Source organism: Echeneis naucrates, chromosome 9 (genome assembly GCF_900963305.1).
Source record: "Echeneis naucrates chromosome 9, fEcheNa1.1, whole genome shotgun sequence".
Classification (NCBI taxonomy): domain Eukaryota; kingdom Metazoa; phylum Chordata; class Actinopteri; order Carangiformes; family Echeneidae; genus Echeneis; species Echeneis naucrates.
Genome location: NC_042519.1, coordinates 8,183,114 through 8,197,170, shown reverse-complemented (window position 1 = coordinate 8,197,170; position 14,057 = coordinate 8,183,114). Strand labels below are relative to the sequence as shown.

Sequence of the window (14,057 nt, the reverse complement as noted above, 5' to 3'; positions counted from 1 at the left end):
CAATATGACTCATGCGCCTCTGCTCTCATCACCACCTTGGTTCAGTCTTTCTTTCCCAACTCTTGTTACAGATAATTGCAAACAGACAACATTACTTTTTGTAGACTGATGCAGGACTGCGAAAACAAAGCTATCTGGGTCATGTAGACGTACCTAGTGTGCGCGTATCACAGCAGAAGTGCTTTGGACCAGATTTTGGGAGTGAAAGCAGCTGAGTAACATCCCTACAAACACACGTGACAGCCACTGCTCTCGGCTGACTGTTCTCAGATAAGTATGTGGATGCAGAAGGTAAGGACAAAAAATCTAATCTCGCGTGTGGACAGACCGTAAAGAGAGATGTTAAGGGGATATTCCATGCCTGCCAGGTGGGTAGTGGGCTGAAGAGAAGCGAATGTGTGTGTGATGCAGAGGCTTGGGACTCCTGAGACCGCGGACACAGATACAAAAAGAAATCTTTAGTCATCTGTCGCCTGTCTACTGATATGACAGCATTCACAGACTCAACAGACTCTCCCAGCATATTCCCAGCAGCCCTGTTCGAGGTCCATGGCCTCATCTTTTTCTGTTCTTCTCTTTCCTGTGGATACTTTCTCTCACCATCAGGGCATTACTAGCAGCTTCCACACAGCATGTCTTTGGACATCTACTTTCCCTGCTCATTTGTAATCCTTGCCAAGCAACAGAGGAGAGGGGAGAAGAGGAAAGGAAAGGAAAAGAAAGGAAAGGAGGAAAATTGAGTCAAGGTGAGTCCAGGTGAGAGTACGATGGAACAGCGGATACTTTACCTGATGTTGGGCCTCCTCCAGATTCCCACTGGCCCAGAGAGAGAGCCCCAGACGATGGCGGATCTTTGCCTCGTCCTCACGTCGAGCCAGCTGCTCTGCAAGCCGCAGTCCTGTCAGAAGAGGAGGAAATAAGAGCAGATGAGCGGGAGAGAGAGAGAGCGAAGAGTAAAAATTATTCAGAGCAGGCAGACTCTTAGGTATCTTCCGGAGTAACAGATGTAAGCATAGCATGGTACTGATGTTCTGACAGCGAACAGGTTTGGATATTTGGCCTCAGTTGTAAGATACTGCTCATACTGGGACTAAAAGACACACAAAAAGACACACACACTTCTGCCATAGAGGGAGGCTGTTAGAACACTAATCGGACTGCATAGTAATCAATTCTAAGCATCGACTGGCTGAGCAAACACAAGCACGAGCTTAATGCTTGCATAAAGCAGCCAAGCAATATCACGAAGACATCCACAAATATTTGCAAACACACTGATGAGCTAATAATAGACCGGATGCAAACTGGCAGTGCTTACTTTGTGATAACTGTTTGGGAAGGCAGGGGGAGGTTTGAATGTAACCATGCAAGTGTGCTCCTGTCATACCACCTGGCGAGTGATGGCAAGTGACAGCTGCTGGGTCACTCATCACCTACAAGGTGCTAAATACACAGCAAGCATTCTGCAGTTAAGGCTGGTTTGTGTGCGGTCTCACTGAGCATAGGCCTCTGTGTCTCCAAGTCTATTCCATTCACTCGCCTGTGTGGTGGAGGGGGTCTGAACATGCTTTTGGTCAAAGAGAAAAGAAAATGGGCCAAGCCACCCTCGTCCGAGTTTGCTTTTCTCGGCATTCCTGGAAAACAGTCTGTGGCTGGACCAGATAAGCCAAGAACACAGAGCGTGACCCGAAAACAGCCAGCCTATTCCACAAGACCCAGCACACTACGCAACCGTAGACTTCATGGCTCCTCCATGGCCACGGTAGTCGGCAGCCTTTGAAGCCTGCAACAGTCTCCCCACTCCCCTTATCTTTCCACACACCCTCCCTCTCTCTGCCTGCCTGCCCTCTTCCCCCATGCCTCTACTGTGCTCCTGTCTCCGTCTACCCCTCGTATTCATTTTCTCTTCTTCTCCGTGCCTCTGTCTCAGGCCCCCCTCTGCTCTCGCTACCTGTTTCATCTTGGCTGTGGCACTGCTTGTGGGGACTCTGCACTGCTTAGGGCTCATTAGGCGCTGGAGCAAGAGAGAGGAAACAGATCTAAATTATCCTTTTCATTCTCTGACAGCCTCACCCCTCACTCATCTCAACTCCAGCTCTGAGCCTTTCATCTGCGCACACACGCACTCCTGCCCAAACACACCGGCACAAACATACACACACACAAATGTCTTCCTCTGAGCTGCTCTGTGATAGTTCTTTATGATCAAGCCTGAATGTCAACCAGCTCTATGTTTTCTTTATTCTCCAGTTGACAGCGAAATAATGCATGTGAATTATGACTCATGCCGATCTCTGTCTTTCCTCTCTGCCTGCCTGCCTCCCTCTTTCTCTCTCTCCATCCCTCCTTCTCTTTCTAACACTCGCATTCTCTCCATCTCCCATTCGGAATCATTCAGTGTCTGTCACTGTCACCGTGCATGCCTTTGGTGCGCCCCGCAGGCACAGTCACGTAGCCGTGGCTGACATGAGGATGTGGCCGTGTCTGGCTGCACCCTGAAGAGCAACTAGAGAACACTTTAAAGGCTGCCTGACAGCTGGGTGAGAGATTCTCTGCAGCCACCAAGGCCCACGCACCTATGCCTTCTGACACAAGATTTACATGCACACACCGCGCGTGCACACACATACACACACGTTGGCACAAGGCCATGAAATCTCATGCACTGTCAAACCACCAAGTGTGGAGGGCTATGAAATAAAAAATACCCTCATATATGCGCTCACTTGAAACAATTCCCTTTCATCATGGCCACATGTGAAAAAGAATAGTGTGTCACATATAGTCAGTCTGCACCATAAACAATTTTTTCGGGGAAAAAAAACATCCTGGAGATATTTTCTTGATACAAAGTCCAACCAAAGCATTTTCTCTTTCCCCTTTTCTTCTTTCTATTCCTATGGAAGAAGAAATCCTTCGGTCTGTTTCATGTTGAAAATATTGATCATGAAGATGACAGTACTTACATTGTACATTCATTCATTCATTCATTCATTCATATTCTACCGAGTCGCGGGGGGTGCTGGAGCCAATCCCAGCTCACAATGGGTGAGGGTGCCGGTCACCCTGGACAGGTCACCAGTCCATCACAGGGCCAACACACAGAGACAGACCACTCACACTCAGACCTACGGACAATCTAGAGCCACCAGTTAACCCAAACATGTCATCTTTGGATGGTGGGAGGAAACCAGTGTATCTGGAGGAAGCCCACGCAGGCACAGGGAGAACTTGCAAACTCCAAACAGAAAGGGCCCAGGCCGGGAAACCAATCCGGGAACCCAATCCACGACCATCTAGTTGTGGGGCAACAGCGCTGACCACCGTGTCGTCGTACATTATTATAGAAAATCCCATTCAGATTTAAATGCATACTAATAAAAATAATTTCCACAATGATCCACATTGTCACTATAATGCAGTTGATATTTGGAGAATTAAATGCTGATATTAGTGAAAGCCTGATTAAATAATTTGTAGTACTATGAAAAGCAATAATAATTAGTTTTACAAGTAAGGTGAAAGATTGTCTGTTCTGAGCCAAAGGGGCACAATGGACTAAAAAATACACCTCCCTCTGACCTCAGACTGCCTTATACCAGCACTTCAATAACAGCTCACATTCAATATTTATAGCAGAAAAACTGTAACATTGAAAACTGTGAGGTGCAAATACTGTGTATGTATACAGCGATGAAGGTCTATATATTGACTGTTGAAGGGCTCTTCTGCAAATTATCAACAGGAGTGTGTTTTATTATAAGAACGCTATCACTGTGTTTAGCATGGAGAATTTATAACACTGTAAAAATCATGTGCATACATCTTTTACCTTGTCGTTAAGGCTCTAGCTTCATTGTGCTAATTCATTGTGTTAAATGCAAAATAATAGAATATAGATGATGAATTTAACTATGTATAATTATACATGTATACATATAAATATTCGTATGACTCAATTCAATGATCAATAAGGATCATTGATCTTTGAAGACAATGTGTATAAATATTCACCAACTTGTTTCTGCCTCATATATCAGGGGCATTTCTAATATTTCTAAAAAAAAAAAAAAACTGATTTGGAGGCAGATTTCACACATACACTTCCTTTGTAGGATGAAATTGTTTCTCCATTAGTTGTTGTTCCATAAACCAAGCATGGAGAAATTGTAATACCTTCATTAGTCGCTACAATGAGGCCATTGATTTAACGACACCATTGTGTTAATCGACGAAAGGTACATCTTTGTGTGAGATTCCTCTTCTGTTAAATATTGAGACATCACTGTACAATGTATTTTAATGTAAAATTACAGGAAGATATGTTGGGGAGCAGTGTGAACACTTAAAGTGCCAGAAATCATGTTTCCCTGTCGGCAGTTAATTGTCTGTGTGTGTCTTCCATTGTAGCACTATAATTCTCTATTACTGTATAAACCAGAATAACCATTAGACACAAGCACACACAAGCATGGAGAGTTAGAGGTCACAAGCTGTCAACAATATCTGCACTAACTTTGGAACAGCCTTTCTATCTCTTTCCAGTTAATCTTTTTAAGGAAACCAAAAAAAACTAAAAAACAACAGCAACAAACATGCACCATGAAGAATAAAAACACAGTAGGAGTAGAAAAAAAAAAAAAATGAAAACTGAAGCGAAAAAAGCTTGCCAAGTTTTTGGCCTGGGTAGGTTGGCCAGAAATAATTGGCTGTCAACGCTAGTGAAGGCACTGTTCGTTTTCACAGCCAGACTGAGGAACAACACAAGGACAGTGCAGGGGGACAACTTGAGGACAGGGTGGAGACAGAATGGCCTGTCTCCTTTGTTTCCATTAAAGCTCAAAAAGCAGGCCTGCAGAGGGTGTGTGGGTCACTGCAAGGCTGGCTAACTAATCATGAAGAGGGAGGAGAGATGGAGGAGATGTATACATGTTCCCCTTGTATTTAAAACATGCAGGGTGAAATACACACCTGCTATCTTACACGAGCATCATTCTGCTGGGATTCAAACAGGGTTTGGATCACAACACGGTGGCTGTGTCTCAGCATCAGGACTGTCGCTGTGTGCACACATGAATCCTGTGGTAGGGACATTCAACTTGCATGGGGGCCTCCACTTATCACATCCTCTGTGACAAAAACTTCCCGCACTGTCACTAACATAATAAATTTTTGAGGGGCCAAGCGGCAGGTTTTTATTTCACTATAATCTGCAGAGGACAATGAAGCGTGAGAGGCAGGAGCCTGTCAGCTACTGTGTGAAAAGATCCTTTGGCAGCTCACTGCAAAGAACCCACTGAGAAAAGTAGATACAGAGGTGTGAAGAACAGCTAGCAGTAAACAGGAAAAATGCCTTGGCATGCATTCTGATAGGTTTGCACAGACAAACACACACAAATGCTGGTATACCTTTACAGCACAGAAGACAACACAGACGCATAATACACACACAAAATCCCCCGGTGCACTTATAACACATAAGCACAAAAGCCCAAACACACACAGGCACGCACACACATACACATGCACACATCCTAATAAAAATGTGGCAAAGGCTTAGCTACAAATAGGCTCTGAATTTCATATTCATGAATTCACAAACTCTAAGCCTATCAGCTCAGGCAACAAAGGCAATCCTCTCTCCTGTTCCCCCTGACTCACTCACCTTCCTGCAGGTACATGACAGCCTGTGAGTAGTTTTGCAGTGCGTGGTGTGTTCTCCCCAGGCTGCCATAGGCCAGTGTCTTCGCAGCCAAGTCATTAGTTTGAGCCGCGACACTTAGGTGCTGTTCTTGGAACACAACCGCCCGCTCGTAGTTTCCGAGCGACTCATAGGTAAGGCCCAAGTTGCCGTAGGCGCGTGCCTGGCGTGTTGGGCTGCCTGCTTCCTCTGCAATCTCCAGGTCACTTTGGTGGCATCGCAGGGCTGTCTCATACTCTCCCATGGATTGATATACAGCACCCAAACCGCAGCTGGCATCACCCTCCAGTAGCCTGTCCTGGGTGTCACGGGCAATGGCAAGCTGACGCTCCAAACAGGAGATAGCCTGCTCATAATTGCCCAGTTGGCTATGGAGAGCCCCCAGTTCGCCGTAGGCCTGAGCTTTGCCTCCACACTCCCCTAGCTCATGAGCCACCACTAGCCGCTTCTCAAAACAGACGAGTGACTGCTGCAGGTTTCCCATTGCCCTGAAATTGAAGACAGAAAACCACTGAGCATCAGGGTGAAGCACATTAGGTGTGAGGTGTGAGAGATAACATGGCGACAAGACATTTAAAATAAAATATGTCACTGCCATTTTTGGATCAATTGAAGGAATCATGAGATAATTTTCACGCCAACAACATTCAAAAATTCTAAATGAACCTATTCACCCATCTGATTACATCTAAGGGAAACTATACTATTCATACAGAAACATGCATTCTGTAGAAACAGAAAAAAAAAAGAATGGACAATGCAGTAAACTTGTGTAAAGCTCCCTCCACAGTGCTGATAGCTAGCGAAGATGACAGACTGAAGTGTGTGGGGAAGGCTATATGACAAATGTTTGATCCATGATATTAAATTTCAAATTTAGGCTGTTTTTAAAGGTAACACTGTTAACCACCCTCTAATGCGAGATGGATTGGCTGCCAAAGGATCCCTTCTTCAATCCCATCTCAACATTTTATTTGCTTTCACAGCCTTCAAAAAGACTTTATTCACCGTCTCAGGCACACCAACAATTGGTGAATGCCAGTTCAAATGGAGCATTAAAAGAATAAAAGCCTTCAGTTTAATTAATGTTGTGCGATAATGCATGTGCTTGACTAAAAGCTGTTGGAAGATGAGAAAGGTTTGCTGTGTGATGTCTATTATTCCCCTCTGAACTCATGCATGGCTAATACTGCTGTGTATGATTGCTGTGGTGCCATGCTGATGACGCACAATAAGAAGAAAATCATCTCTGAAATGAGGATTTCGGCAAGCCTTTCGTGTTTTATTTTGCAGCATAGTCTCCCCGGATGCTATCAGCTCTTTGACAAATAAGGAGAAATAGGAGGGAGAAGAGCCACAAATGTAAGAGTTTGCCTTGAAATAACTGTGCTTCATCTGTGTGCCCAAGCCTCTTTGCATACAGATGGGGCCAGGGCTACTAGGTTGCTGCTGAGACAGCTAGCACGAACTGGGTGAAGATGCAATCCCAGCTCACTGGCAAGGTGTCTCTTTACCAGGGTGGTCTTTGAAGTGAATAAGAAATATAATGCCAAGCAGGATTAACGTGATCATTAGTAATACCCAGTAATTACAATTATTTGCTGCCATGCTAGCAGATGGAAATTGATACCTGTGTGTTTTCCAAAGGCTGAGGAGTAATTTTCTACTAACGTGAAATACTGAATTTAAAACATGAAGCTAGACTCACCTGTGCCCATTGCCTAAGCCTCTGTAGGCTTTTTCCTGGTCCTGCATGCGGTTGAGGCTCTGGGCCACTGATAGATACTGGTCATAGTACTTGATAGCTTCCTCAAAGTCTCCCAGAGCCTCATAGCAGTCTCCCAGGTTTCCATAGGCCCTGCCCCTGTCCATTACTGCCTCGTTGCCACTTAGCTGCTGTAAAGTGGCCAGCTGTTGCTCCAAGTAGCCAATAGCCTCCTCCATCACCCCTACATTCATTTTGGTGATTCCCATGTTTCCGTACACCTGGGCCTCCACCACAGGATCTTTCAGCCTTCGACCGAGCTCCAGCTGCTCTTCGTAGCTCTTAAAGGCCATGGCATATTTCCCCAGAGCCATGTAGACTGCTGCCAGGTGACCATGGGCTTTGCACTCTCCTGACACATCGCCCAGTTCTTGGTACACCTCCAGCTCTTGGGTGTGGTAGCCCAGGGCTTTGTCATATTTCTGCACAAGTCTGTATGTGGCCCCGAGGGCAGCATAGGCACAGGCCTCCATCCTACGTTCCTTCACCTGAAACAAGAATTTCACAATATCTGTGTGAGGGAGTGAATGATATCAAAACTACATTCAGTATGACATTTCCTATATATATGATGAATTGTTCTTGTATACACAATCACTATGTGTGGTCATACCTGGTGAGCTAAGGCCAGTTGCTGCTCATAAAACTGAATGGCTCCAGCCACATCCTTTTTACAGACAAATATGTCTCCCAGGTTCCCTAGAGCTCTGAAGCGAGCCTGTGCATTGTTCAGAGACTGGGCCAGTGACAGCAGGTATTTCTGACACTCTTCTGCTTTAGTGAAGTCTCCCAAGGCCTTGAAGGCCAAACCAAGGTTACAGTAGGCCTTAGCCTGACTCAGTTTGTCATGAAGGTCCTTGGCCAGAGCCAGGTCTTGCTCATAGTATTTGACAGCGTCCTGATAGTTGCCCAGACAGTAGTGGGCATAACCCAGATTGTGGCAAACTTTCCCTTCGCTTTCCATGTCTTGGAGGTCAGGGGACAGCCGGAGGTACTGCTCATAGTAGGGCACGGCCTGAGGGAACTCTCCTCGAGAGCAGTGGAAGTTGCCGAGGTTGCCCAGAGCCCGTGCCTCGCTCTGGACATCTCTGAGCTCGCGAGCTATGTTGAGGTGGTTCTGGTAGTGTTGCAGAGCACGGTCATGGGCACCGAGGGCTTGGTAAGCCACAGCCAGGTTTCCATGGGTGGAAGCCTGCGAGGCCCGGTCGTTGACCTCCATGGAGATCTGCAGCTCCTGACGGTGGTAGCGAACGGCCTGGTCAAAGGCTCCCAGGGCATTGTAGGCATTACCCATGTTGCCATAGGCTCGGCCCTGAGCAGCATAATCATTCAGCTCCTGAGCAATGGCCAGGTGTGTTTTGTGGAGTTTCAGTGCAGTCTCATAGTCCCCCTTCATCTGGTGAATGATGCCTGTGGATGAAGGAGAGAAAGTGAGAAGGTGAATTTAAAGACCCATTGAAGGGAAAATGGAGTGAAATCCCAGTGCGTTGTCAGCTCTTCATGTCCAAAACACATCATTTGGTTGTTAAAATATGCTCTCCAAACCATCTGTTCTCTGCTTACACAACACACTGTCCCGCAAAATTATGGTAATTAAAATGTAGTGGTATCAAATGAGTTTCTTATAACCCCAGAATAGAACCTTTTGAATGTTTAAGCTGTCTTTGATGACTGTGTAGTAGAGGGATTTTAACAAAATCATCAACTTTTCTGCAGGTTTTGGAGACAGTTATGAGAAAATTAAAGTGAAAAACAAAGGAGGTAAAAGTGTGTGTGTGTGTGGGTATGGGGCGGGGCCTGATGGAAAGCTCAGCAAACAACTTTAAAAAAATGAGATAAGTGTGGATAAACGATAAATAATGGAGAACCGAGTCCATTGAGCGTATTATCGCTGATAAAATACCATCATCTGAGAAATAATAGCTGTACCCCACAGCCAGGCAGCCATCTGGCACACAACACACACACATACATAAATACAACAGCCAGACAAATATGCACCCACGCCCATATACTCACACACATTGACAAATAAACAGCAAAGAGTAAATAGACATCACAGGATATCTGCCATATCACACCTCTTTCCCTGAAATTCATCACTGATCTGAGGGACTCTTTAGTCGTACTATCACCAAGCTTTATAATTGTACTTATACTGAGCTCCCTGAGAGAATGGCTGCAGCCTGAGGATGGAAACTGAGAAGCAAGCTGCATTTCTTTGTCCACCCCACAGTCCAGCCACCATTGCTCTGCTGCATCAGCATGGAGAGTAATAGGCAACTAGGATTGGGGTGCAGCCAGTGATGGGACACCAGGGATGGAAACAGCTCTGGAGCCAGAGTGGGTGGGAAGTTGTGTCGGGGAGAGGGGCTCTGTGGCTTGTGGTGAGTATGTGATGGTGCCGTCAGGATTAGTTACCGCCATGTGTGTTTTCCCATTTATTTCATCCGAAACCTGCCACATCGTGGGCCTGAACACAAGCTACATAAACAGCGGGACTGAAACTAAACAGACGGCTCAAACGACTGCAGATGTACTATAGTGATGTGGATATGCATTCAAATGTTGGCTCAATGAAAAGCAGCACATCATGGAACAAGCTTTGGCATATCTACAGTAGGAGCCTCTGTGATGCATATTGGCTTGACTTATTACCACACGTGTAAGATACATGCACTCATAAATACTGTATTTTAGGTCGATGGGCCTGGAATAAATTCACATGACCTGTGAAGGTGGAGCGTGCAACGCCAATATTTTTTGCTACATCAGGTGTAAATGAGGAGATAAGCCTCAAATTATACCTGCCTGAATGGAGAGTACACAGAAAAGATATCCAACACTTTTTTTTTTTTTTCTGCAGATCCACTGATGGATTTTTCTGAGGAAAAAAATCATCAGAGAGCCTCTGCCTACTTAATTCAGCTCATGACTCAACATGTAGCAGAGAATTATTGACAAATCAAACTTGATTTGCTTTTTGTTTGCTTGGTTGCTTGTGGTCTCAGATTAAAGTGAAAAGCTATAACATGAGCTGACCTTGTAATCATCAGGTCACTGTCCAAAGGAATTGGCATGCTGGGAGCAACTGCTGGGTGTAGAATACAGACAGAAGCAGTCCCACCAAATAATACAGGAAGAATATCAATTGTGAATGATCACTTTAGAATGAACCGAAACGGGACTGCATACAGTAAAAATGGAGTAAAAGTTTATTTTTCTCCAGTCAAAATAAACTAATGACACATAGACGATGAAGTTTGGGGGTTTTACATTTCTTGCACCCTTGAACAAAACCCTTAGCCTTGCAATTCCTGGGAATCTTTCCTCAAAGTGGAAGCATGTTAAGATTCACAGCAAGGCTAGCTGGAGGAGCAATGACAGCTTTCACCACAAAGTCACTCCCAAGGTTATGCTTTCCCCAACGGAGACTGATCTTACTGAAGATATAATGCCCACTGATGTATTACTTGCAAACATGTTCCATGCTGCAGGCTAAAAATGGATCTGGTGTTTGGCAGAGGGGCAGAGAAGACAACTGGGACAGAGGCTGGGGTGTATGGCTAGGTATGAGGTTGGGTTTGGAAACTGGAGCCAAAATTGCCATCAGCCGTAGGCTATGCCTTGAGGCAAACTTAAAGAAAGATGTTTTTTATCTGTACCGCCGCCCTCCCATATGGTAGAAGGATTATGAAACCCTCTGGGAACAGTATCCAAACATGCTGGTAAATACTCCAGGAACACGAAAAGTGGGTGTCAGCAAGGTGGGGTGTCAAGTTGAAGAGGCCACGATGTTGTCTGAGTCCAAATGCTCTTAACAACATATCAGTCTTTGGATTCAATTTAGCCTCTAGTTAAAGAACCCTGAAGGTCTGTGGTACACGCTAAACACACTTGACCGCAATCTATTAAATATAATAGCTCAATTTTTTTTTGACTTGAGACGGAGACAGAGAAAACCAGGATAAAGGAGACGCCACATCATTCAGAAAGTTTTATATAGGGCCCTCTCCATCCAGCGCCCTATCCATCCCCCCATAACAAAAGACATTAAAAGCATGGCAATCATGGCAATGTGTTGTCACTTTTCATTACACAGCTGGCTGTGCATAGAGGGATACGCTGCAGTGATGACTTTGAGGGATGGTGCTGTGTTCTGGGTAAATCACTGTCATTCTTGCAGGAGCTACAGAGCCCCGGAGCGCTGCTTCCTACAGTTAACTAAGCGGATTTTACCAACAATGGCGCTGCTGCTACTGGGCGGGTGCGATACTAGAAATAGAGTAGAGATGACCAGCCTGAGCAGGAGATAATGTGTTGGGTGTGTTCCTTGGAACGGCGTCAATGCTATATTTTACATTTATGTTTGAGAAGTAAAAAGCAGAGCAGGATACCGGGATTGTGGTGATCGTGGATATTTTGACGGTAATTCGAGTCTCGGCTGCAGGAGACTGGCATGCGTAAAATCTCACAATGAAGAGTGATATTCCCCGAAAGAAATTCCAGAGAGATTTGACAGCATTCACAAAACATTTTACCCCAACAGCGCTGCCGTTTAGTGTATCTGAATACCTTAAATAATTTCAAAATCATTTTTTTCCTGTCAGAAATATTTACAAAACTACATCAACCTTTGCAGAGAGAACTGTGTTGAGGATTATTATTAATGGATGCAATGTGTCTGACTGAGAAATCAATACTGTATCACACTTTATTATGATGTTTTGGTGACTGTAAGCTGAAAGAGTCATTTATTGCATGCAAAGTATTAAAGCACAATGTACAATGGTGTCTGTTATGATCTGCTGGGGGTAGTAGTGAGCTGAGGCAGACTCTAAATCCTCCAGGGTTCTGCGGGAGCAGGGAAGGGGCGGAGCTGGGAGGGGGGGTATCAGGGTTTAAGGGAACAAATCTTGACTTGCAGACATAGAGATCCCCTACAGTCTGACTGACCAGAAGAGAGGAAAGGTTTTTTTTTTTTAACACATAGTAGAGTTAGATGGACAAATGCTGAGTGGGTGTTGCTCCAACAGAAACACAGAGCTGCACTTGTCCTCCTTCACCAGCTGAGCAGTTTTCCTCTCTGCTCCAGCTGACCCCCTCACCCCACCTCCTCCAGCTCACTAAACCAACTGTTGCTGTACTGTCGACACACATGACATCTGATGCCTCCCACCACTTACATCAACAATGTTCAACCTCTAAACTCAACTTTTTCCCTTTTTTTTTTTTTTGCAAGGTACAATTGACTCTCCGTTTAGGACCAGATCGCATGTCATGCTGAATTTGCAGATGTGTAGAAAAAAAAAGGGCACAGCTGAATAATGGAGAAGAACGCTACAGCGATTTAGTTACATTTAAATAGCTCTGCAGCAAGAAGAAGAATAACTGTGTACAGTGGGCGAAAAGTTATGTAGTGTAGGCACAGGGGACCAGAGGAGCACGTTTCGCAGGACGTCTAGCCCAGTTTCTGGCATGGTCCTCTGTCAGGAGATTGAAGGGGGCCTTGCTAGGGGATGCAGGGAACACTGCTGCATTTCTAACAAACAGAAACTTGGGGCCAGGCTGCAAAGATCAGCTAGCCAGCAAAAACCTCTCTAGTAAGACTGGCATCCAAATAATCCCACCACCACTTGACCTCTTTTCCAACCATTGTTCATTCCCCAACTCTCCTTTTCCTGGCGTGCTAATATTTACTTAAGGTATTTAACCAGTCATTAATGGACAGTTTAAAATGTCACAGATATCAGATAAACGCACTTTTTCCATATTTGCTGCACTCTGTCTCTGTCTTCCCTATTACAATGTCGCTTCATTCATCCTGTCTGGGCCATTAGGCTCACTAAAGTCCTCCAAAAATTCAGCCCTCCCCTGCTGCCTTTCCTGGTCAGACTAATAATATATCTCCACTCACTGCTATTCCCAAAGGCTTAGGTGTAAAACTGCATAATCTCAATGCATCATGGCTCCAGGCAAGTCTGGTCCCTCTGTCCAATATGCTCCCACAAAATCCTGTCATTGTTGTCATGACAGTGTTTATAATAATGTGGTAATACTGCTGTAGTAATGAAATTGTGTAATGATGGTGAATATTTATGGTATCTGCTAATCATTTGTTGATTCTTTCTAATTATATGCCATTCACTGTAAAAGCTATTCTAACATAATTTCTCTCAGATGCTGCAGATCTAGCCGTCTCAGGCTTTGGGTTAGGGGCTGTTAGTTTATTTCAAAACCTCTGAGAACAAGTATAGCCTATTAAAACACAAATCATGAGGCACAATCCAGCGATGTGACATTGTGACTGTCAGACATGTCATAAAACCTGGTAATCAGATGTCTGGACAGAGCAGATTCTCTGGAATGTGCACTCCAGCACTCGTTCACATGTGACTTGTAAGTGGAAAAAGCTGTAATTGCCAAAGGGTTTTATCATAAAAGGGCTGAAACTAATTCACAGCAGAAGTTATGAGCTTTTTTTAGACCCCAGTGATGATGTGAATACAGAGCATCACAGTACATATTGTCTAGATTGTGAATTGTTTTGTGAACTCTTCCTCCTGTTGTTTTCCTCATTCTGTTGCTTTA

At 44.8% G+C, this 14,057-nt stretch overlaps 1 protein-coding gene across 3 annotated transcripts in view; it reads right to left on the bottom strand.

Moving 5' to 3' along the window:
- The window catches only part of LOC115049366 (tetratricopeptide repeat protein 28), a 158,536-nt gene that overhangs the window by 17,057 nt on the left and 127,422 nt on the right, over nt 1-14,057 (bottom strand). For all 3 annotated transcript variants that reach the window (XM_029511505.1, XM_029511506.1, XM_029511507.1), the window contains 4 exons: nt 8,080-8,876; nt 7,410-7,954; nt 5,666-6,189; nt 789-898 (listed from right to left, as the gene is read on the bottom strand). In XM_029511505.1, coding sequence (XP_029367365.1) covers nt 789-898; nt 5,666-6,189; nt 7,410-7,954; nt 8,080-8,876 — 1,976 coding nt within the window. The remainder of the gene's footprint in view (nt 1-788; nt 899-5,665; nt 6,190-7,409; nt 7,955-8,079; nt 8,877-14,057) is intronic.